The sequence below is a fragment of the Heterocephalus glaber genome, unplaced genomic scaffold (genome assembly GCF_053883595.1).
Source record: "Heterocephalus glaber isolate CG9 unplaced genomic scaffold, H.glaber_assembly_v1.0 deba00001442, whole genome shotgun sequence".
Taxonomy (NCBI): Eukaryota; Metazoa; Chordata; class Mammalia; order Rodentia; family Bathyergidae; genus Heterocephalus; species Heterocephalus glaber.
Window position 1 is genome coordinate 6,889,923 of NW_028258296.1, and position 24,781 is coordinate 6,914,703.

Sequence of the window (24,781 nt, forward strand, 5' to 3'; positions counted from 1 at the left end):
TAACAGGAACAAACAAAAAATTTATTACCATACATATGTTTTCTTTACTGTGATTGGGGGAAATACATTTCTAAAGTATACATGAAATGCTTAATATACAAGAGTAAAAAGATGATTGTAAATTTTGTAGTACACTCACCTATTTCAAAATGTTATTTCCTCTGCTTCACTCCTTCACTCTCAATTACATATACAACACACGTGCACACAACATGCTGAACTCATTGAGTGATTTCTGCTACCTTTACTTACTAAGCAGATGGTCCAGGAGAATGATGAAATTATGTTACTTTTCTCCTTCAGATTAGATGAGGCTTTTGGTTCAGAGCCAATCTAGAAAGATAGTTTTTGCCCCTTAATGAGAAACCAGGTGCATTTCATTTCTAGTGATGTTCATTTTGTCCCGTGTTTTGTTCTCCATTTATCTAGAAAATGTGAAATAGAAAGAAGATTTGTTCTGACAGCATTCATATGTTAATCTCTCTATAATTGCTAGAGGTGGCTTCAGTTCTTACCCAGTTCATGAAAGAAACTAAAACATTGAATTTATATTACTAAAATAATTATTTGGTTTGTGGCATCCTATGTCAGTAAGGGACATAAATATTCTTGATCCAAAGCTTAGTTCAAAATTTCAGGTCTATTCAGAAGAAGTGCTATCAAGAGACATTTCCATTTGAAAGGGTCCATTAGTGACAATGGAGAACAAAATCTTAGGAAAATTTTTTCTCCCCATTTATTCATGCCATTATGAATACACTTCCTTGAAAACATACAACCAAATGAGAGATTACATAGTAAAATGTCATATTCTATTAGTCTTCCACATACAAAGCTGTAACAGCTATTTAATCATTACATGGTTTTTTTATACTAAACCATTTGTTCCATAACCACAGCCAATAGTAAACTTCCAAACTATTATCTGGATTACTTATAAACTGTGTTGGAACTGTACCTGGGAATGGACCTAATTATCAACATTAGGTTACTATAAGTGGAAATTTTGGAAGCTGGCTGACTGGCAGATTGTCTAGGAATGGAGAAGGGAATTCCCAGAAATGATATTCAAAGGTGGTGATTGGTGAAAATTAAGTTGCTTCTTATTTGGTACTCTATTGAGTTAAATCCATGTATAAACTGATTTTATAAACATAAATCAAAGGAGGAACTAATAATGATAGAGACTTAAAACATCCTAAATTATGCTTTGCTTCATCAAACTGACAAATTTGAAAGTGAACTGATAATGTTGGCCAGAAGGTTGAGAGAAATGGGTATTCATATGTCATACCCTGGGGAGTTTCAGTTGGTAAAAATAATTGAGTCATTTTGCATTATTTATCAAAAGTAAAATTTTCAAATCCTTTTCACCTCATAAACACATGAGAATTTATATTTGAGATTTTTTACCAAGGCATTAATTAGAATTTGGAGGAAATGATAAGTTGTATAAATTCCTTGGATAGGGATAAGATTGGTTAATAAATTAGACATTTTCAAAGTCTTGAAAAAATATGTTTCAGGGAATATGTAATGATAGGAGAAAATGTTCACAGTTCAAGACTAAGTAAAAGAGCATGACACAAAGCAATATATTTAATCCTATTAGCATATGTTGTTATGTAAGCCTATGTGTGTGTAATTAAGGAGCAATCTTATGTGAATGACAGCGCATGCTGTACCATGTCAGTAATGCTTTATTTTTGGATGATAGAAGCATAGTAATTTTTATTTTCTTGTTTATATTTTTCTATGTTTTCTAATTTCTCAGTAGTAAGCATCCATTTCTTATATACTTGCAAACAATAAAGTAGAATTTAAAATTTAAAAATTCTAATGGAGCACAATTATGTATCCAAAATATCTAAATATTTCACTCATTATTCTAGTTCTTGTCTCTATGAGAGTGAGCTAATGTTCATTAGTAAGATACACCCCCTCCCATAATTCACATGATCTGTCCTAAAAGTGTACACGTAATTTCTATTTTTAATCCTCTCTCAAGTGTTATTTTATTTCCATTGTTAGTTTAGGATGTCCAGATCAAAAATGAGGACTCCCTTTTTCTAGGAGAATTGCTTCTTCTAAGCAAGACATACTCATTGTTTCTGTATGATGTCTATTGCATCAGTTTTTTAGAAAATTTTAGCATCTTCTGAAATTTTCAATTCTTTGGATTAATCTATTAGGTTCAGGTAGTTTACTATAGTTACTACATGGTTGCTTAAGGACAGTGAGTCTTTCTTTTCCAGGATGTGAATTTTGAGAAAAAGTGGGCCTGCTCTCAGTTTTGCTCTTTTTTTTGTTGTTGTTAAATTCCCTTATTGGTACATTCTAGGTATACAGTACAATTACATTTCTCACTGGGAATTGTACCTTTACATAATGCATCTTGGTTCTTATTTTTTCTCCATTCCTAGCCCTTCCTTCACCCCCTCCACCCTTCCCTATTTACAAAGACTTTATTTCCATTTTTTCCATTTCTCAGCATTTTTCCTTTCCCTTCTTTCCTTTCCCCTGCCCTTCCCACTACCCCTACCCCTTTGGACCTTTTCTTCCTATTTTGCATTATCGATATTCATTCTAATCATTGGTACATTTTAGGTATACAATATAATGACATTCATCTTTGGAAATTTGCACCTTTACATAATCTCTCTTGGTTCTTATTTTTCACCCTTGCAAGCCCTCCCTTCAACCCCTCCATTCCTCCCTATTTACAAAGATTTTGTTCCTATTTTTCCATTTTCTCATATTAATTTCATTCCCTTCTTTCCTTTCCCCTACCCCTCCCACTTCCTTCCCCTTTGCCCCTTTTCTTCCTATTTCATATTACCTATTATACATTTTAGTCCTTATTTACACTTTCAGTTTCTCACACCAGAGAAACTGTTTGGTATTTATACATGTGTGTCCTATTTATTTCACTTAAGAGTATCGCCTCAATGTGCATCCACTTAGCTATAAATGTCTCTAATTTCTCATTTTTTATGGCTGAGTAGTACCCCATTTCATTAAAAAACCACATTTTCTTTGTCCAGTCTCCAGTTGATGGGCATTTGGGCTGTTTCCAAGTTTTAGCTACAACAAACTGTGCTGCTATGAACAGGGGCACACATATATCACTGTGGTATGATTTTTTTAATTCTTTGGGGAAGATCCCCAGCAGTGGAATAGCGGGATCAAATGGGACTTCCAGTCCTAGTTCTTTGAGGTATCTCCATACTGATTTCCACAGTGGTTGCACCAGTCTACACTCCCACCAGCAGTGGAGCAGGGTTTCTCTTTCCCCACAGCACCCCCAGCATTTGTTATTGGTTGATTTCATGATAGCAGCCATTCTTTCTGGAGTGAAGTGGAATCTCAGTGTTGTTTTCATTTGCATCTCTCAAATGACCAGTGATGTTGAACATTTTTTCATGTATTCTTTGCTATTTCTACTTCTTTGTCTGAGAAATGTCTGTTCATTTCAGATGCCCATTTTCAGATTGGGTCTTTAAATTTGGGAGGTCTGATCTTTTTAAGTTCTTTATAGATTTGAGATAGTAGACCTTTTTCTGAGGAAGAGCAGGTGAAGATTTTTTCCCACATTGTGGGTTGTCTCTTCACACTGTTGGTGATTTCTCTTGCTGTGCAGAAGCCTTTTAATAAGAAGAGATCCCACTTGTTGATTGTTTGTGCCAGTTCACGGGCAACTGAGGTTTTGTTCATAAAATCTTTTCCTACACCAATGTCTTCAAGAGTTCTACCTAACCTCTGTTCCAACTGGGTCAGAGTTTCTATTTTAATATTTAGATCTTTAGTCCATTTTGATTTTAGTTTAGTGCATGGTGAGAGATATAGGTCTAGTTTTAACCTTTGGCAAGTTGAAGCCCAATTTTTCCAGCACCATTTATTAAAGAAGCTATCTTTCCTCCAGTGAGGGTGTTTGGCTCCTTTATCAAAGATGAGATGGCTGGGTGTGTCTGGCGTTGTTTCTGCACCTTCTAATCTGTTCCACTGGTCCTCAAGTCTGTTTCTTTGCCAGTACCATGCTGTTTTTATCACAGTAGCTTTGTAGTATAGTTTCAAGTTGGCGATTGTGATACTCCCTGCCATGTCTCTGTTACCTAGAATTGCTTTTGATATTCTGGATCTCTTCTTGTTCCAAATGAATTTGTGGATTGTTTTCTCAAGGTCCATGAAATATGCTGCTGGGATCTCAACTGGAATTGCATTAAATCTATATAGCAGTTTTAGAAGTATGGCCATTTTCACTATATTAATCCTTCCTACTCAGGAGCAGAGGATGTCTGTCCATTTTCTGATATCATCTTCAATCTCTCTTTTCAGAGTGCCATAGTTTTCAGAGAAGAAGTCATTGATTTCTTTCTTTAGGTTGATTCCTAGGTATTTCAGTTTTTTGGATCCTATTGTGAAAGGAATTATTTGCCCTACTTCTCTCTCAGTGAGTCTGTCATTCATGTAGAGGAAAGCTATTGATTTTTGTGTGTTGACCTCATAACCAGCTACTTGACTGAATTTGGTTATTAAGTCTAGAAGACTTTTGGTGGAGTTCTTGGGGTCTTCCATATAGAGTATCATGTCATCTGCAAATAATGACAATTTGACTTCTTTATTTCCTATCTTTATTCCTTTTATTTCTTTCTCTTGTCTAATTGCCATGGCTAATGTTTCCAAAACTATATTGAACAAGAGTGGTGATAGTGGACATCCTTGTCTTGTTCCTGATTTTAGTATGAAGGATTTCAGTTTTTGACCATTTAGTATGATATTGGCTGTTGGTTTTTCATAGATGGCTTTTATCAGTTTGAGGTAGAGACCATCTATTCCAATTTTTTGTAGGGTTTTTATCATAAATGCATGTTGGATTTTGTCAAATGCTTTTTCTGTGTCTATGGAGATAATCATATGGATTTTGTCCTTGGCTCTATTGATATAGTGTATTACATTGATTGAATTGCATATATTGAACCATCCCTGCATCCCTGGGATGAATCCCACTTAATCAGGATGTATGATCTCCTTGATGATCTTCTGCATTCTATTTGCCAGTATCTTCTTAAGGATTTTTGCATCTATGTTCATTAGTGAGATTGGCCTATAGTTCTCCTTTTTGGTTGTGTCTTTCTCTGCTCTGGGGATCAAGGTGATGCTTGCTTCCAGGAATGAACTTGGGAGTATTGGTTCCCTTTCAATTTCATTGAAGAGTTTAAACAATAGTGGCAGCAGTTCCTCTCTAAATGTCTTGTAGAATTCAGCAGTGAAGCCATCAGGGCCCAGACTTTTCTTAGTTGATAAGTTTTTAATTGTTTTCAATTTCATTGGTTGATATTGGGTTGTTCAGAATTTTTAGGTCTTCTTCGTTCAACTTTGGTAATTCATATGTATCTAGGAATCTGTCCATTTCTTCTGTGTTGTCCATCTTATTGGCGTATAGGCTCTGGAAGTAGGTATTGATGATCCTCTGGGTTTCTGCTGGGTCTGTTGTAGTTTCACCCTTTTCATTCCTTATTGCATGAATTTGGGCCTTTTCTTTCCTTTTTCTGATGTGGTTGGCCAAAGGTTTGTCAATTTTGTTGATTCTTTCAAAGAACCAACTCTTAGCTTCATTGATTTTTTGTATCATTCTCTTAGTCTCCATTCCATTGATTTCTCCTCTGATCTTTATATTTTCCTCCCTTATATGAGCTCTGGGGTTGTCCTGCTCTTCTTTTTCTAGAAGCTTGAGGTTCAGCATCAGGCTGTTTAATTGGGCTCATTCTGTTTTCCTAATATGCATATTCACTGCTATGAATTTCCCTCGTAAGACTGCTTTCATTGTGTCCCATAGATTCCAATATGTTCTATTGTCATTGTCACTTAATTGAAGGAACTGTCTGATTTCTTCTTTAATTTCCTCTGTGACCCATTGGCTATTCAGAAGTGTGTTGTTCAATTTCCACATGTTTATGAAATTTTTCGAGTTTCTTTTGCTATGAATCTCCAATTTTATCACACTATCGTCTGATAATATACAGGGGATAACTTCAATTCCTTTGCGATTACTTAAAAATGTTCTATGAGTGATCATGTGGTCTATTTTGGAGAACAACACACGTGCAGCTGAAAAGAATGTGTATTTTGATTTTGTGGGGATGGAAGACTCTGTAAACATCTGTTAAGTTCATTTGTTCAAGAGTTTGATTGAGTTCTAGTATTTCATTACTTATTTTTAGTCTAGTTGATCTATCTATTTGTGACAATGGAATGTTGAGGTCCCCCACTACAATTGTATTAGTGCATATATGACTTTTCATGTCCATTAGTATTTGTTTTATATAGTTGGGTGCACTAGTGTTTGGTTCCTAGATATTTATGATTGTCATCTCTTCCTCTTGGATTTTTCCCTTTACAAGGATGTAGTGTCCTTCTTCATCTCTCTTAATCAGTGTTGGTTTGAAATCTACTTGATCTGCAAAGAGGATAGCTACTCCTGCTTTTTTTTGGGGTTCCTGTCACATGGAGTATTGTTTTCCACCCTTTAACTTTCAGTCTATGAGGTTCCTTTTGAATTAAGTGTGTTTCTTGTATGCAGCATATTGTTGGATTTTGCTTCTTGACCCATTCTGCCAGTGTATTTCTTTTGATTGGTTAATTGAGACCATTAACATTGATAGTTATAACTGAAACGTATTGACTTGTCATTGCTATGACTTTTTCTTTTTGTTGGGTTCTCCCCCTTTACATTTAATTTCTTGTTGTGCCAGATGTGTTCATTCTGCTTTGCTCCCTGGGGTTATGATCCTCAATGTCTGTTCCCTCAATGTCTGTTCCTATTGTGTAAAATTCTTTGGAGTGCTGGTTTCGTATTCATGAACTTCCTGAGGTGCTCTATGTCATGAAAGTATCTTATTTCTCCATCAATTTTGAAAGATAGTTTTGCAGGGTACATCAATCTGGGTTGGAGGCTGTTTTCTTTTAGGGCTTGGAATATGTCACTCCAAGCTCTTCTTGTCTTGATGGTTTGTGTTGAGAAGGCTGCTGTGATTCTGATAGGCTTTCCTTTGTATGTGATTTGTTTCTTTTCTCTAACTGCTTGTAGAACTTTGTTCTTCTGTTGAGTTTCTGGAATCTTAACAATTATATGCCTATGTGTAGATTTTTTTGATCAAGGCTATTTGGAGTCCTATATGCCTCACTTATTTGTATGTCAAGCTCTTTTCCCCTGCTTGGGAAGTTTTCTGCCATTATTTCTGTGAAGAGATTTTTTATGTCATCTCCACTCTCTCCTGTTTCTTCATTGAGCTCAATCAGTCTTATGTTATTCTTCTTTGCATCATCTAGCAGCTTCTGGAATGATATCTCATGTTCCCTTATAATTTTGAAGCAATTTTTCTTGTCTTGGTCATTAATTGCAATCTTATCTTCTGTATCTGAAATTCTGTCCTCACATTGGCTCATTCTGCTGTGTAAACTTTCAATGGAGTTTTTCATGTCCTGGAAATCTATTTGCATGTGTTTTATGGATTCTATTTGTTTCCTATGTTGGGATTCCATCATGTTCCTCAGCTCCTCTCTAGATTTCTTAATCATGTCTTGCACTAGGAGCACAATTTCTCCTGTTATCTGAGAAATTATTTCTGATTTCATTTTTTCCAGATCCCCTTTTCTTGCTAGTTGAGTGGGTTCAAGTGGTTGAGTATCAGAGTGTTCCATCTCATTTCCCTTTGGGATTGCTGTAGGTGATCTGGAAGTCTGATTTTTGAGACTTATTTATGTGTTTTCTCATTTCAACTGGGCGGGGGGGGGGGGGCTGTTGGCACCTGCATGGATTACCTCCTCTGAGCTGGGAGAGGTGGGACAGGGGCTGGGAGCAGCGGTAGGGATGGTAACCCAAAAGCCCTTTCCTGTGGGCTGGGAGCAGGGGAAGGGATGGTGGCCAGGAAGCCCCTTCCTCTGGATCAGGAACAGTGGGACAGCTGCTCAGAAGCCCCTCCCTCTGGGCCGGGAGTGGCGGGACTCTGTACCATGGTCTGGTGGTCCGGTGTCCTCTGCGTCTTTGTAATGTGGAAGCAGGTGGCGGTACAGAGGAGGGGGTTGCTGTCCAGTGGATTCGGCGTGTTCTTCGTGACTCGCAACCTCAGTAGGGCATGCACAGACCTGCCTGTCTGCAGCAGTTTCTCAGTTTTGCTCTTAATGCAACATCAAACGTTATTCAGAGTATCTGGTTTTATCCTCTTCTTGAGCCTTTTTATCTGCATGTGAAATTATGCTTTTCAAATCATCTTCAACAAGTCAGTGAATCTAAGGCCAAACAAAATTTCCTATATTTATTTGTTCATTAATCTGTGCAAAAGAGACTGACACTGAGTGCATATTGTACACTGGCCCTGTGATACCCTCCATGTGTGAGGAGTGCAAGTCAGAGGCACCATCCTCAGTCTACCGAAGAGGGAACACATGCAACAAGCCAGTGCCAGAGTTGGGCGCTGGGGACTGCAGATGCCATAGAAGGCCACCTGATGTTTGGCAAAGGCATGGTATTTGCTTCTTGGGACTGCCACAACACAGTACCACCAACTGGGGGCTTAAGCAACAGAATCTCACCATTGCAGGGGTCTGAGTCCTGGCTTGTAGGTGGCTGCCTTCTCCTGTATCTCTTGATATCCTCCCTTTTTTTTGCATAGCCTTCTTCTTATAAGCACACTAGTCTGGTGCAGTGGATCCAACCCTACTTCAGTGTGACCTCATCTGAAGTGCTTCCATCTGTAAGTAAGGTCACATTCTGTGATATGGAAGGTCGAGACTTCAACCCAATGAATTCCAGAGGGACCTTATTCAACCTGTGACAGGGATGGTTTGGAGGAAGTTTTGTATGAGGCTAATCCTTGACTTTAGGTGAAAATGGCAAGGAAAAGTGATCTGAGTGAGTTGAGCCAGCAAGAGAGCTCAGGAGAAGACAAAGGAAATGCAAAAGCATGAGGGCAGATAGGCATAGTGCTTGTGTCCCAGTGGCACAAGGAAGCTGGGGGTTCTCAGAGGCCTGTATTCCCTGCCCAGATGTGTAGGGTTGAGAATGAAGGCAGAAGGGAGCCAGGAAAAATGCTATAGCCATCCTATTTGGATTTTAGAAATGATTACTCTGATAGCACTGTGATTTTTGTCCCCGGCGGGACCCCATTATTGAGCGTGCTCTTTACATCCTAAAAGCTCGTCTGCCTTCTTTCAGCTTTTCCAATGCTTTTTCAAGAAACTTTTGCTCTTGATTTTATTCTAATAATTCTCTCAAATTCCTTTGCTTTTTACCATTTTCTGAATTATTTAATTCAGTAACAGTTTCCTTTCACTTAGAAATGAACAAATTCCATTTATGGCATTTATTATTTACCAAATGAATCAGGATAAATAGTTAAATATTCAGAATATTATAAGTTGTTCTTTAAAATTGTATTTTTGACCCCATATCACAGATCAACAATTTAAAAACAATTACAAATCTGAAAAATATCATTCAGTTTTAAAATGAGCCTCTGATTCTGCCATTTTAAGCTTCCATAAACCTCTCATTTAACCATTGTTAAATCTGTAAATGAATTTTCACTGCCGGAACTTCCTGTGCAGAAAGCTTCTTAAATTAATTCTTATTTTAACTCTTCTCAGCCTGAGGGTGACATCAGCAGGCTTATATGTTTCATGACTCTTAAAATCTTTCCAATTGGAAAGTAACTGCCTAGATTTATACCCCAAACAGCCTAGTTGATTAAAAGATTATTGCTACAAACCCTGTTTATTTTGTTGAGTCTCAAAATTACAGCATTTGTTCTCACTATCCCAAAGGCACAAGTACAACCATCACCAGCATTAATTAAAATATTAATAATCACAAAAATGTCAGAAGTTTCTCAAGTTATGACTGGAAAATGAGCATAAAACAGCATGAGATGCCTTTAAGCGGGCTTTAAGTTGTTTATAGCAGATTGATAGGATAGCCCTTTTATCCTGTCTTATGAAGGGCACCATATTGACGTTGTGTCTCATCACAAAAGGCAAAGAATCGCAGAGTCGAGTCAGCTGACTGCATGGAAAATGCTTTTCAAGTTGTGCCTACTACACCTCCTGCTTTGTTGGAAAGAAGGTATGGGATATTGCACATGAAGTAGGATTTTTACAAAATTAACTATTAACCTCTTATAAACCTAAATTTTCCTTAAATAAAATATTTAGTTAAACCACATTAAGTATACCATCCACATCTCTGACTTCTAACTAGGTCACACTGAATCATTGATCATTTTCTTGATGGATCATTAAGATCATACATCATCATCTTGTACTTTGTGCTGCAGAATAAAAATTTCTCAAGATGTTAAACTGTGAGAACATCGTCTCAGTAATCTCTTGGAGGATCACATAAGTGATTAGATGAGTTTCCCCTAAGACACAAGAGTCTATGAATTAAATGGCCTCTGATGTTTCTGCTCCATTCTTTGTGTCTCTAGAAGCAGACGTCAGATACTGTTCCAGAAATGCTACTTTAAATTGTCACCTTAAGAAAGTTAGATCTTTAAGAGTATCCTAGTGCTTAGAAATTTATCTCTTCATACTACTTTTGGCTGAGCTTTAAAACTTACTTGGTAGCCAAATTCTTCAAGAAACATTAACTGGGGCCAGGGATTTAGCTCAGTGGTTTTGCCGCCTGCTGCACAAGCACAAGGACCCGAGTTCGATCCCCGGTACCAAAAAAACCAAAAAAAAACAAAACCAAAAAAAAACATTAACTGGAACAGTTTATTACTGTATTAGAACTTTCCCCTAAAGTTTGGCTCTTTTTAATCTGATATTGACATTTGGTTTATACTGTCCTTACAGCTGTATTTGCATATTTAAATTAGCACACAAGTAATTTCAGGAGAAACTGTGCGGAGAGAGAGAACAAAAGTACTAAAATATAGGATAAGTACCTATAACCCCCAAAATGTAAAATCTGTAATGCTCTAAAATGCAAAACTTTGAGAACAAGCATGATAGCACATGTGACACATTACAGTCAAAACACAGGTGAGCTATAACTACTGTATAAAATTACCTTGAAGATATGTATGTGTATAAGATATATAAAAAATATAAATGGATCTCATATTTAGGCTTTGGTACCATCCTCAAGCTATCTCACTATGCAAATATTGCAGAATCCAGAAATATTTAAAATCCATTGCACTTTTGGTTCCAATAATTTGAGTAAGGGATATTTAATTTGTACTGTTATTCACCTATGGGGTAAAGTAAGGAAAAATTTTGATTCTTAGGTTGATATTTTTTAGAATTGTTAGTATAAAGATGACAATAATAATGGCAAAGGAAAGAAGAAGGATCATTAAAACAGCATTTTTATGGCCTTTAAAAATGAATATTTTAAAAGAAGACTTTAAGCTTCAATTAATGCTCCAAATTCTGATTTTTTGTCTGCATCTACTATGACTAGAAGGCAAGCTGAAATCAATTAAAGAATAAAACAGAATCTACCTTCTCTCATCTAAGAAGATCTCATCAGAGATTTCTGCAATATCAGCTAGAGTAATTTTTAAGACATCCCAACAAGTTATAACCACTAGCAAATACAATCATGCCACATGGTTGTAAAAGATATAGTGGCTTTACTACAGATTCAGGGGACTTATCTAAGTGAAGTCAATGGACAAAGGAAATTCAGTGTCTAGGAAGCTGGAGCCTACCATTAGAAAAGTATGTTTGCAGAAATAATAGATAAAATAACTGAAGCTACATTGAAGAGAACTTGAATATCAAACCAGTGACTTGCAGACCAACCTTCTAGAACGTATGATTCAAAATACTTCCTAATTGTGATGATAAATGAAGAAGTTTGGAAATATAATTATTTTTGTTTTTGAATGTGTTTAGGAAATGCTAGTTTGAACAAAGATAAGCATAGGGGCTTTTTTGTTTATTTTAGTCAAAAGACCTCTGTCTTAGTCCATGCTACTGTAACAAAATGCCATAATTATAATTTTTAAACAATAAATATTTTTTTCTCACTGTTCTGGAGACTGAGTCTAAGATCAAGGCACCACCAGCCTCCACGTCCGGTGAAGCCCCAGAATCTCTGTGTCCAAGGTGGACTTGTTGCTGTGTTCTTCGAAGAAGGAAACTGTGTCCTCACATTGGCAGAAGGGACTGAAGAACTAGTTTTCTCCAGCCCCTTTATAAGGCATAAATCTATCTAACAGGAAAGAGGGCTCAAGACTGAATCACTCAGAGGCCTCACCTCTTATTGCCACCACAGTGAGGATTAAATTTCAGGGTTAATTTTGCAGGAGACATTCACATTTATACCATAATGACCTTTCATGTTCCAGTCCTGAGAGGAAGCTGCTGCTCACAACCCAGGAATATTGTCTGGGAAATTCTGCCATTGAACATGTAGTCTGGGAGGGGTGTAGCTCAGTGGTAGAGGACAGGAGGCCCTGTGTTCCATCCCCAGTACCACACACACACACACACACACACACACACACACACACACACACACCAGGGAAACTGGACTCGGTGAAGCTTTTAGATCTGGAGAATAGACATGCATCTTAGGAGATCAATATTAATATATAAACATTTAATTATATTTTATTACTTTTCTTAAATGTGAATATATGTGGCACTATATAAAAAGGGTAAAGTTAAAATTTCATAACAACTATAAGATGCGATTATGGGTTTATTTGTATGATGTTTTATTTAATATTTATTTTCTTCACTTTTCTACAAATTCATTAGCTCAAAAGCCTCTTTTACTCATTGATGTTTCCCAGCATAAAATTCACTGTGTTGCACATAGTGAGCATTTAATAAATATTGCCGGGTAGTTGATTATAAAGGAAAGATTCCTAAAGGTACTTAACTGTTACACAGTATTCCTTTGGGCAGTACTACTAGGAGTTGAGAGAGCTTCAACTCAATTGAATAAATGGTAAAGAAAGGAAGAGGATATCAGAAAATATTTAATATACAAGAAAAGAAAGAGAAGCAAAAAAGATGAGTTCAGAATTAAGAGAATTAGTACATAACTAATCAAAACAAGAAATCAGGAAGGAAGGCCCAGCACTTTGTACAGAGAAGGAGCTTCATCAGTAGTTCCAACTTCTGCTTTAGACAAGTTGAGCTTTATTTAAATTTGGCAGCTCATTAAGCATTTAAAAGCAATGCCAGTAATGATGGTTTCTATTGGGACACATTCACAGAAGGAGGCTCTTTGAAGGCAGTAGGTGGGAATTCCTGGGAGGACAGGAGAGAGAGAACAGGACCATTAATATTCTTCAGTGAAGAAACTTGTCTGAGGAATATGTACTTAGAAATATTTAGCAAGTGTCTCTCGATCACAGGCACACTGCTTTCCTTTTCCATTTCATTTTTACTGCCGATATGATAATATCACATTGAATTTTTCCCCAATAATAGTCCATTGATCCTGGGGAAGACAAATGAGTTTCCTTGTATGAAAATAAATCAAATCATGTACAGTAATTGCAGGTTTTCAGATACTGCGATGAGATGAAAACACATCCATGAAATTTAAGCAGGTTTGAAATATGATCAATAAAATGAAACAGAATGTCTCCCAGGCCCCACTTGGAATCCCAGAATCATCATGTGTATTGTCTTGCTTAGGGGGTTTCAAAGCTGTACTTGAGGTTAGGGAATGATTTTAAAGATATTTCTTGAAGTAGGACCTGAAGAAAGCTTGGCAGATTTCCTTATCCCTGTGGCATGCTTAGGCAAAAGGTTTCCCAGTGAATAAATTAGAAACATTTGTCATTTGAAAAATGTAAGACTGTGCCAAATAAGGACGACAGCCAGAATATCTGTCATAAGAAGTCTTGGAAAGACTGACTTTCCCTTGTCCCTTTATCTTTCCAGGTATGGAATATTTGGTGAGGGTAACAGACAGACTTTGGTCTAAAATTCTAGATAATACAAAGAGATTGAGTCTGATGCTTTGATAGATACATTATTGTTTGAGTCAACTACTGTAGAAATAATTCTCAAGTAGTTAAAATTCTCTTTGGTTTAGATGATCAATTGGGAAGGATTTGAAAAATGTAGCAAGATCAGTCTTCTTGTTATTTCATCTAGGTTAGGCCTTGCTAGCAAGCCCTGCTGCTAAATGCCTTTGACTCCGTGAGAAAGTATTGAAAGGAAGGTTGCTGACATACATCACAGTTGTAGCTAAAGAAAAATCCCCTTTAGGTATTCAATTCAAATTGAAAAAAAATTATGATTCGAGAGAAAAAGAAATTCATGCAATGTTGTGAAAACCCGGAAAAGAGTACCCTTATCTTTGATTTCAAGAAATGTACAGAAAGGGCCTCAACCAAAAGAAATTCAAGCTTCTTTCCTTATGCCTTTCAATTTCTTTGAAAAACTGAAAATCTAGGGATTCTCCTTTGGATGTACAGGAGTATAGGGTAACAGTGGAAATCAGATAGATCCCAAACACAGAGTCTTAAGCCTTTGTTTTTGATCTATAACACTCGGTGGCAAATCTGGGCTTCTACATATCATGTAAGTGATGTATCCAGGCCATCTTCTCCTTCCTGGGCCCTTTCTCTTTTCTATCTCACTGCATTTTCCTCGAAATAAATACTCAAAACATTGTTTTAACCTGTTCACTAAATAAGAGAACAATCTTACTTCCCTCTCTGCTGCCTTCTCAGTCTTTGTATTTGTGTAAAATATTCTGCATGTAAATCTGTCATACATATGTGTGTGCCTGTGTAAGAGAGAACGGTGATACATTCCACATTTGGCAAATGTTCACATGATGACCCGTCCACATCGTTGCCAGTGCAACCAAAGTCTGCTCATGGAAAAGCACAATGGCTTTGGGGTAAGGAGGTGTAAAATCTAAGCCCAAGTCTGCTTTATTCTGCGTGATCGTCACAGACTGGCTCACCCTTAATTTGGTTACGCTAAAATGTTAAAAATAGATAAACTTCTTATTTCTCATAGGCACAAACTGAAAAGATAGGACTGGACAAATAAAAGTAATTATCTTCTTTAGCTCTTGTATTCATTTACTTACACAGATAATAGTTTAATGTATCTACTTTGAGCCAGATAGTGAACATGTTACCTGATTTATATGTGTTGAACACGGCAGACATGGTCCCTGCCTTCAGAGCTTTCAAATCTAGTGAACAAGATTGATTTTGAGTTAGGAACTAAAATGTGATCAGAGGGAACCCCAGCATAGAGCCATATAACATAGACACAAGAATCATGCCCTTGACAAGTAGGGAGAGGTTGTTCTTAATTCAAATTTAAAAAATAACAAAGATGAAGGGTCAGGCATAGTCAGGGAGGACCTGGTGTAAGAAGGATTGTGTAATCTTGGAAACACAAAGGAAGCTGTGAATACAAAGAACACTCAAGCCATGGGAAGACTGGCACCTGGCCAGGCAGGGTGGGGCTCGGAAGGCAGGAGCCTTCGAGGCAGGAGTCGGAGAACAGGACCATATCACACGTGCTAAGCCACAGTACCACTTTTGGACAGTGACTGGAGGCAGGGAGGAGTTGTTGATGTATTTGCAGCAACAGGGGAACATAATCCTATTTATGTTTTATAAATTACAGCATTGTGGAAGAAAGATGGACATAGATATAGTTGTGAAAGATGTCACTAGTTTAGGTAAACTGATAGGATTGAGCTGCAGAAAAATAGGTTTGATCAGGAAATGCTTGGGTCGTTTAATAGTTCTGACTTGGTAAATGTCAGAAGTGAGAGGATTAGAGAAGTTCAAAACAGTGCCAAGGTTTCTGCATCGGGACTAGGTGATTGAGAAAGGGTTTGCTGATTTGGGGAGCACAGCAGGAAGAGGATTGGGAGTGGAACAGTGATTAGTGACACTCAGTGCTTAAAGCCCAGTGACACAATTCTTTGTTCTCCGAATGTACCCTGTTATTTTGCAAATGAGGGAACTGATGGAGGTAAAATAAAATACCCACACTCACAGCCCAGTGGTTCACTCGGGAGTCCAGCTCCTGACAATGACCATGTGCCAGCCACTTCTCCAGAGCATCGTTTCCACTGGACAAACATGTCGTGTTTGTGAAACCCATAAAACATAAATCTGAGTTAGAGCCAAAAGTTTTATAGGCATCCACTTACTACTTATGTTAAATGAAGCCAGAGTTGAGAAAGATGAAAAAGATTATGAAGGAAAGAGGATGCAGTTTGAAGGGCAATGGGCCAACCGTGACTGACACTATGAATCTCATTCTGATGCTGCCTCAAAAATGGAAAGCAGGTCAGTGCCGGGAGGGTGTAAGCCAGGGGAGCCCAGGCAGAGAGCGTTTCCAAGAGGATGTAGGTCCATGCCCGTGCACAAGTACTTGCTAACAGGTCAGTGAAGCAGAGATTAAATAGATGAAATGTATTTTTAAGAACCTCTTCCTTTAAAAATGGAAGGTACTCACCACCTTGATGATTTATCGATTCTACCAATCTAAGACCTCACTATATATGACACATAAGGTTAAGTTACTCATATGAGAAACTTAAAGCATAAATAAATTAAAGAGCAACAAAAAAGATAGCTAATAGGAAACCAAGAGACAGAGTGTTTGCAAATGAGAAGGGCACCAAGATACGGAGGGAGGGAGAGGGAGAAAGAGGAGGAAAATGGGGATGTGCAAAGAATTAAGATGTGTCCTGTTTATGTACCAGCTCCCCTGATTAATAATCAGTATTTACTGCAAACATGGACTAACAAAAATAAAATTATGTGTTAAAAGCGTACTCTTAAGAATACAGAAGACAGAGTAGGAGACATTACAGAGTACAGAAAAGTAATATATAAATATTTCATACTCAAGAATAGAGAAAACAGGAGGAGACATTAGCAGATAAGAGAGGTTAACATATTTTTACAAGGCAGGAAAATAAGATGTAGTTTATATACTTCTACATTGCAAAGAACATTATTAACTACATAATTACATTGTAAAGTACCCATAAAGGGATACAAATTGATTTACTTCACAGAACTCTTTAGAATATTGGAGACACCAGGTACTAGGCAAGAAAGTCAAGAGTTTTTTGGTGCTGAAAGTAGGAAAATTGACTGAAAGTTTGTATCTACAAAGGAACATGGCTCCACCCCAGGCAGAAGACCAAAATACTCCCCTGCAGAATATTCTTCAGCTTGCTGCCAGATCATCTTGCAATGAAACATGCCATGCATACAAAATTTCCAATTAGCTTTTTAGAGCTTCATTCTTCAAGCTTGGAAGACAGCCAGGGGTCATCAGATATTTGTGGGAAAACTTCTGTGATAAGAAATGAAGACCCAAAGAAACAGAAAATAGAACTCTGGAATGATCCAGGGAGCGTTCGGAAAAGACAAAGAAGCCTGCAGTTCATATCTTCTGAGAGAAATGAGGATGGTGTGCACTCTAAAACGCAAATAGGATACTGTGAAAATGAAACATTCAAGGAACAATATGTAACTCTTCTAAAGGAGAACTGTGCTATCAGATAAAGAATAATTCAGTGTATGGATTTTGAAGATGAAGTTGAGAAAATTTCCCAGAAAATGGAATAAGAAAACAAAGGTGTAAAAACTATAGGAGCATAAATATTTGAATTATAGGGTAAATCCAAGCAATAGTCTTCTCATAGCTAATAGGGATTACAGAAAAGAAAACATTTAATGAAGAAGAAGAAAAATAAATTATCAATTAAACAAGAGAAAATTAAAAAGAATTGTAAGATAAATGCTTCCAGAGTAAAGGAGTCCATCAGTTCCTCAGTACCGTGGATTAAGGAAAACACATCGAACCATATTGCCATGGGTTTCAAGACCAGGACGGAAAGACCAAGACTGAAAAACATGTTAAACATCTTCAGTAGAGAGGAAGTCAGGTGTAAAACATGATTTTTGAATAGGAATGGAACTGGGTTATTTTTGAAACTAGAATAAAAATTAAAAAGTACAAATGAAAAGTGCCTTCAAACATATGAAGGAAAAGTACTTCTGACCTAGCAGGCTATATCCAGCCAAACTTTCAGTTGTTTCTGGATAAAATAAATCTATTCTCAGACATGCAAGGCCTCCAAAAAATGTACTATCTATAAATCTTCTAAAATATTCTGCCAAACTGAAGGAATAAATCTGGGAGGAAAAAGATATAAAATAGACAGAAAATAGAAGATATAATACAGGAAAGAAGTACAAACTTTCCAGGATAACAGTGAAAAGAAATTCCTGGAAGACAGCTATATATGACATCTAGAAAACCAACCATTCCAACATGAGAGAGCAGGAAGACAAGGTGTTCCCAGAGGATTACTGATGAGGAGGGGAAAAATATGTTTGACCATACCAAAAGGAGAGAGTTCTAAAGCCAAATTAGTGAAATGTATATAGAAAAATCTAGCAAATGAGACAATTAGGCAAGTTTTAACTCTAGAAAAAGAAAAAGATCCACAAGAAATAAAATGTGATCTAATTGCAATGTTACATAATCATAATAAAATAGATAATTTAAAGCACTCTTGTTTTACATGTATTTTGATTGGTTAGAACTTGTGTGGGTCAGCATTCCTATCCCTGGGACATAATAAGCAACACTCACAACATAAACAGGAAAGGGTTCATCTTGCTCACAGTTTCGTGGGGTTCAGTCTGTGCTTGGCAGGCTCCAAGGGGGAAACATTACGGCACAAGGAGATGGTGGAGTGAAGATGTTCAGTTCATGGTGGCCAGGAAGAAGAGTAGGGGAAGATGCCCGGAAGGAAGGGGCAGGGATCAGGGACAGACCTAAGGTCACATCTTCACAGCACACTCAGACACACCCAGAAGTGTGCTTTTTACTTTTTAAACAACGTGCCTCTTATTTTCTGAGGGTCCTTTCACTTATTTATTTTCTCTTTAATTGGGTAATTTTAATTTTGTTTTACTTTAGTACATATTTCCAGTATATAATAATTACATTCACTGTAGGAAATTGGTGCATGTACCTAGCACATTTTAACTCTATTTTCCCACCTCTTTCCTCCTCCCTGTTATTTTTCCAGCATCATATTCATTTATTTATCTTATAAGACCTTATAAAGTTAATTATCATGTATAAATTGAAAACCAGAGCAATGAGCCAAAGAACATATAAAATATATAAAACAGTTGTACTAAGTGAAAGTACTTTTAGATACATTGTGTTGGATTATAATACCTCTCTCCTCTCCTCTCTTCTCCCTCTCTCTCTCTCTCTCTGCCTGTTACCTGTCTCTTATTTTATACTTTATGTATATACTGAGTTTTTCATATAAGAGAAGCAATGTGATATTTAAGCTCATGTGTCTCAGTTACTTCACTTAACATTATAATCTCAAGGTGCATCCTTTTTCCAACAAATGACTCGTTTATCTTTCTTTATAGCACAGTAGTACTTCATTTATGTGCAAATACCGTATTTTCTTTATCCATTCATTGTTGATAGATATATAAGCTGTTTCCAAGGTTTAACTATTCTGGATATGCTGCTATAAACATGCATACATCATTGTGATATGATGTCTTGAACTCTTGGGAAGATACCTAGTAGGGAACTATCTGGGTCAATTGGAATTTCTATTTTTAGATTTTTGAGGAGTCTCCATACTGATTTCCATAGAACTGTGCTTTTCTAATGCTTGGGCACTTCCCAAACCAATCAAGTCATCACAATTAAGTTTATCCACCACAAAGGAAAGTGAGAATTTATTACTTAAAAAAGTACCAACCCCCACCTTGTTGCATACGAGAGACCTTCAAAATCAAGGAGAACCACTACAACATTTCTTACAAATTTACTAGGGTTTTCAGGGGGACTCTAAAAAATTCTAAGTTATTTTGTGTAGGTAGAGAGGATAAATCAGGAATGGATGGAGTTATGATTGAGAAATAGTTCATGTACTAAAGCCATCAGTGACTGAAAAGGAGTGTTCAAGATACTGGCAAATGAGTAGTATGAAAAAAGAGTAGAAAGATACAACTACTAGGTAATGATACCATCCAAGGAACAGGGGTTTTACAGAATGAGAGAAGACTGATAGCTTTTACATGGCCAGAGAGGGAGAGAAAACTCTCTTTCCAACCTAGAAGTGGGTTAATCGGCATATAATGTGAAAAAATCAACACACTCCATCTTTCAAAGTTACAATATAAAATAACATCAGGAAGAAGGAAATTTTATTTGCTAGGGGAAGGGATTGAGGGTCAGTGAAGGAGCTGATGATATTAGGGCAATCTAAGAATGCAGAGAGGGCAGTGGAGGGTAGAAGCTGGAATCGGGGATTGGTTCAGTACATTTTTCAGGATGATAAAATAAATAGAGAAGATGAGCAAAAGAACTTACATTCTGGGTTAATGGAAGGGAAAGCAGTCCTCAGTGATTTAAATTCCAAACATTTTGATGGATGGTGGACACTGGCCAAATGGTGCAGGTGCAGGGTTGGGAATTCTCTTTCTCCTTTTGTTTTATTAAAAACAACAATATGTGCAGTGGAAGCAATAAATAGATCTAAGAAACAGCCACGTGGTCCACCACAAAAGTATGAGTGAGAAACTTTGAACAGCAAGAAGTATGAACAATAGATTCATAATCCATCTGAGGGTCAGAAATCCAGAGTGTGTGCGTCTTTGGTCTGCTGTACAGCTGCTTTACTACCTTCTGGTAGTCAGTCTTACTATTACTTACTCATATTAAAAACATCTTTCAAGACATCTTTCTTCCTCTACAGCCCCTCCTCTCCCACCTCCCATTCAATCCAAACCAAGTCTTTGAAGTTGGCTCAGCTGTCTTCCTAGCCCATCTTTCTTCTTTATTCTCACTGCTCCTACCATAAACTGAGCTCTTATCTCCCACCTTTAAAACTGCAAAACCCTCAGTGCCCATTTATGGGGTACCTAATAGATATCACATATTTACTGGGACCATTAATAGCATCATTAATAGGTCCCAGGTCCCAAATAGAGACAAGAAGGCGTCGGTTCTACAGTGGAGAATTTCAGGTAAAACAATAGTTGCAAAATCATGTGATTTAGACTCCTAGAAATGGAAAGTAAAGGAGTTTGACAGATAGAAAATAATGGAGGGGAAAATTCATCATTTTAGTGTTTTTACTTAGCCTTCTACAGGTAACAGGCAAATGTTTATAAGTGCTTACTCATCAGCGCATCCCCAGAATATCGTTTCATTAATTTGAGAAGTTAAAGGAGGAATAAGAACAGCTTTGGGCTGAAAATCTAACAGCTGTTAAACATTCTACCTAGTTTCCTCCTAATTTGACCTAAGCTAATCAAAAAAAAAAAAAAAAGTTCTACATAGTCTTTAATAAAATATCAGTACTATTTCACCAATAAATTTATAGTATAAGCAAAAACAAATTAATAGATTAAATACAAGTTTCAAAGTAATATTCATTGAATAGAAATTCTGTAGTAGGCAAACTATGTTGTATACTATGAATTTCATAAATAAGGAAAGATCCCCCTCAAAAACTTGCCTCATGCATGGAGAAATAGCACATACCATTAGGAAGCAATGTAGTCATTCTTCTGAGGACACATTCAGACATAGTGACCTTTTAATTAGAATGGGAAGTTTCTCAAGAAAATTATCAGTAGCTGATGGTGATCAGTAGAATCATTTACTCACTCATGTATTGATTTGCTCATTGTACAGTTGTTAGTATTTACTATGTGTCAGGCACCAACAGAAATACAAGGATAACCAAAACAGTCCCGAGATCTAATAGTCCAGGAGAAAATGATATGAAAACTAGCAGATTAAGTAAAGTAGTAAAAGTGCCTTGACACAAGTCTGTGCAAGGTTGCATGACATTTGGTCATTTTGACCTAGAAGAATAGGAAAATGACATGTCAGGAATTTCTATGATGATTACAAGCTGTTTTCTTGCACCCATATTGTAGAATTCATAAAGGTAAACTGACATTCTGTAGTGAATAAATCCATTTCTAAACTGTAGCTGCAGTAGAAGAGCCTGTTCACTTCTTCCGACTACCTGTAGAGTCTAGATCAGAACTTGGAATGCAGTGGTTATCCAGTATCTATTCACGGAGAGAATGGATTTGAGAGTCCGCAAGAGCACATCAGAAATTTGCAAGTGCCATTTGAATATTTTTTGCAGAAATAGAAGAAATATCTTTTCTAAAAAATGCTGGAAGTTTCCTTTCAACACTGGAATTTGTGTAAAATTTAAAAGCGTGTTATACATCCATGTTTCAAGTGACAGTATAATCAATTCAAGGTTTGTTGGTAGAGAACAGTAACAAAACGATTCTTTTGAGAAAATATTTAATTTCCGCTTAAAAGAAGTTAAATATTTTTAAATATGTGTGTCTAATCGTACAAAATGGAATAAGCATCATAGGGTATGGGAAACTGAATTTGACAACGTATTAATGAATAAATGAATGATGATTTCAAACAAACAAAAAACAAATGATAACAGAATTGAACTACTCCAGAGCATAGTCTGGACTGATTCTGCCACTCCAAAGCATGTGCTGTTGCAAAGACTGTAAACCTGTCTGAGCCCATTTCTCACGTCAAACTGGAGTAAAACCTCTCTCACGTCCCTTAAGGGGCAGTGTAAAGATTCATTGGTACAGAACACATGCATGTCTGGTGTAAGCTGTAAAGTATCCTAGAATTACAAAATGTACACCAGAATTAAATATCAAAGCTCTAAATATCACAAGAATGCCTTCGGAAGGCAGTTGATTAAGAAGTTTAGTGATTTTGTTTGTTGTTGTGATTTCTTTTAACGTTTTTTTCTGTTCTGCTCCAGTGCAGTGCCTGGAGATGAACACGAAACGGAAGATCATCGGCCGCCTGGTGCCTTGCCGATGTTTCCGAGGTGAAGAGGAAATCATCTCAGTGTTAGACTACTCCCACTGCAGCCTGCAGCAGGTGCCAAAGGAGGTCTTTAACTTCGAGCGGACCTTAGAGGAGCTTTATCTGGATGCCAATCAGATTGAAGAGCTACCCAAGGTAATTTCTGAGAACCTCGAGCACACACTGTCAATGAGGATTTCATGATTTCCAAAGACTTGGCAGAACAATAGTGTTAACTGTAGCATTCTGTCCTAGTAATTGGCAAATCTTTGGAATTGATCTAATTTCCCCCAATATTCTTGTCAAATTTTAATATGATTCCTCTTGTAATTTCATGTGCCGTAATAATAACAAACCAAAGAAAATCATTTTGTGGATTACACCTTGTTATTTTAAAGTGGCCTCCATTGCAAAATTGAGATAAATAGCTCATGATTAGAAAACAAAGGAAAAATACAGCACTGTTCTAGAACTGATAATTAATATGTTGTATGTTAAAATAATATTTTAAAACCTTGTATTATATGTTTTAAGTGTGAGAAATGCTTTTACACAAACACACACATGAGCATTTAAAGCTATTATAAAAAGCATGTTTTGTTCTTGGCTTTTAAATATTAGATTATTAAAAATAACACTGAATTTATGTGACATGTAGCTAATAAGAGAGAGTTTTTTTGTTTTTTGTTTGTTTGTTTGTTTGTTTGGTACCAGGGATTGAACTCGGGTCCTTGTGTTTGCACAGCAGGTGGCGAAACCACTGAGCCAAATCCCCGGCCCTAAGAGTAGTTTATTAAAAGTTTAAATGATCAAACTTTGCACACATACACATTGTCATGGTAACACTGTGCTCTTGAAGGAAAACCAGATCTCCCATGATCCTCTTCTCCTTTACAGGGAAGATTGGGTGATAAGAAATTGGCTAAAGCAGAACAAAACCACTCGGCGGAAAGGTCCAAACCTAAATCAGTAGATCCTAACAATCACTTAAATCCCTTAGTTTTAGTGGTGGACATGACATTTACCTGTGAAGGACTTCAGCTGAGAGGAAAAAAACATGTCATGTACTACATTTCCATTGCTTTTGCTAAAAAAAAAAAAAAAGGGTATTAAATATTCAGGAACAAGAAAAGAATCTTCAATAATAAAAACTTGAATTTTATTATCAAAATCTGAGATTTCAACATGCTGACTAAAGCAAACTATGAATTATTATTCTTGCTTAGGATCATAAATTATAGTGGTTACACAGTGCTTCCAAATTAGGAACTATTTAGTGTGTACTTGACAAACAATATTCACCTTTGACACCCTGATGCCCTGCAGGTGTAGCATCAGCTTCAATCTTTCCTCTGTAGGTCTGTGTCAGATCACTTGCATTAGTGCCACCACTGACATCAAAAAAGGATGGGCTGGAATGGGCTGTCTGCCCCCAGAATAGGAAATCCTAGGGTAGGTTGGCACCTTATTTGCCTTGCCTCCATGGACACAGACATGCGTGGTGGTGACTTTCCCACCATGGATACTCAGGCTCTTTTTTGCCAGTGCCAGGTGGACTACAGAGAGAACTTCATGTACTACAGGATTTGATAAGCAGAACCATGTAAGGCCAGACAAATCATGAATGTGGCATTTTGTTCTAATTTAGAAAAATAAGTACAACTACTTGTATCTCAGGTCAGATCTATTGCCACAAAAAGTACAGAACATGCAATTAACTTTGAATTTTAGATTAAAAAATAGACATTTTGTAGTACTATTATGTCCCCAAAATGAATGGGATATATTTATACTTTTTAACAAAGCTTTTTTATTTACACAAAATTCAAATTTAATTGAGCATCCACTATTTTATTTGCTAAATCTGGCAAGCTTAGGCCAA

The 24,781-nt window shown here is 36.8% G+C and overlaps 1 protein-coding gene across 16 annotated transcripts in view; it reads left to right on the forward strand.

Moving 5' to 3' along the window:
• Lrrc7 (leucine rich repeat containing 7) overlaps window positions 1–24,781 on the forward strand; it is a 496,759-nt gene that overhangs the window by 171,945 nt on the left and 300,033 nt on the right. For 15 of the 16 annotated variants that reach the window (XR_015451809.1, XM_087212656.1, XM_087212660.1 and 12 more), the window contains one exon: window positions 22,853–23,055. Coding sequence is in view for 15 of the 16 variants with exons in the window: in XM_087212656.1 (XP_087068782.1) it covers window positions 22,853–23,055 (203 nt within the window). In the remaining variant the exon portion in view is untranslated. Of the gene's footprint in view, window positions 1–9,488; window positions 10,121–22,852; window positions 23,056–24,781 lie in introns of those variants that run through there. The other variant, XM_087212658.1, reaches the window with a different exon arrangement.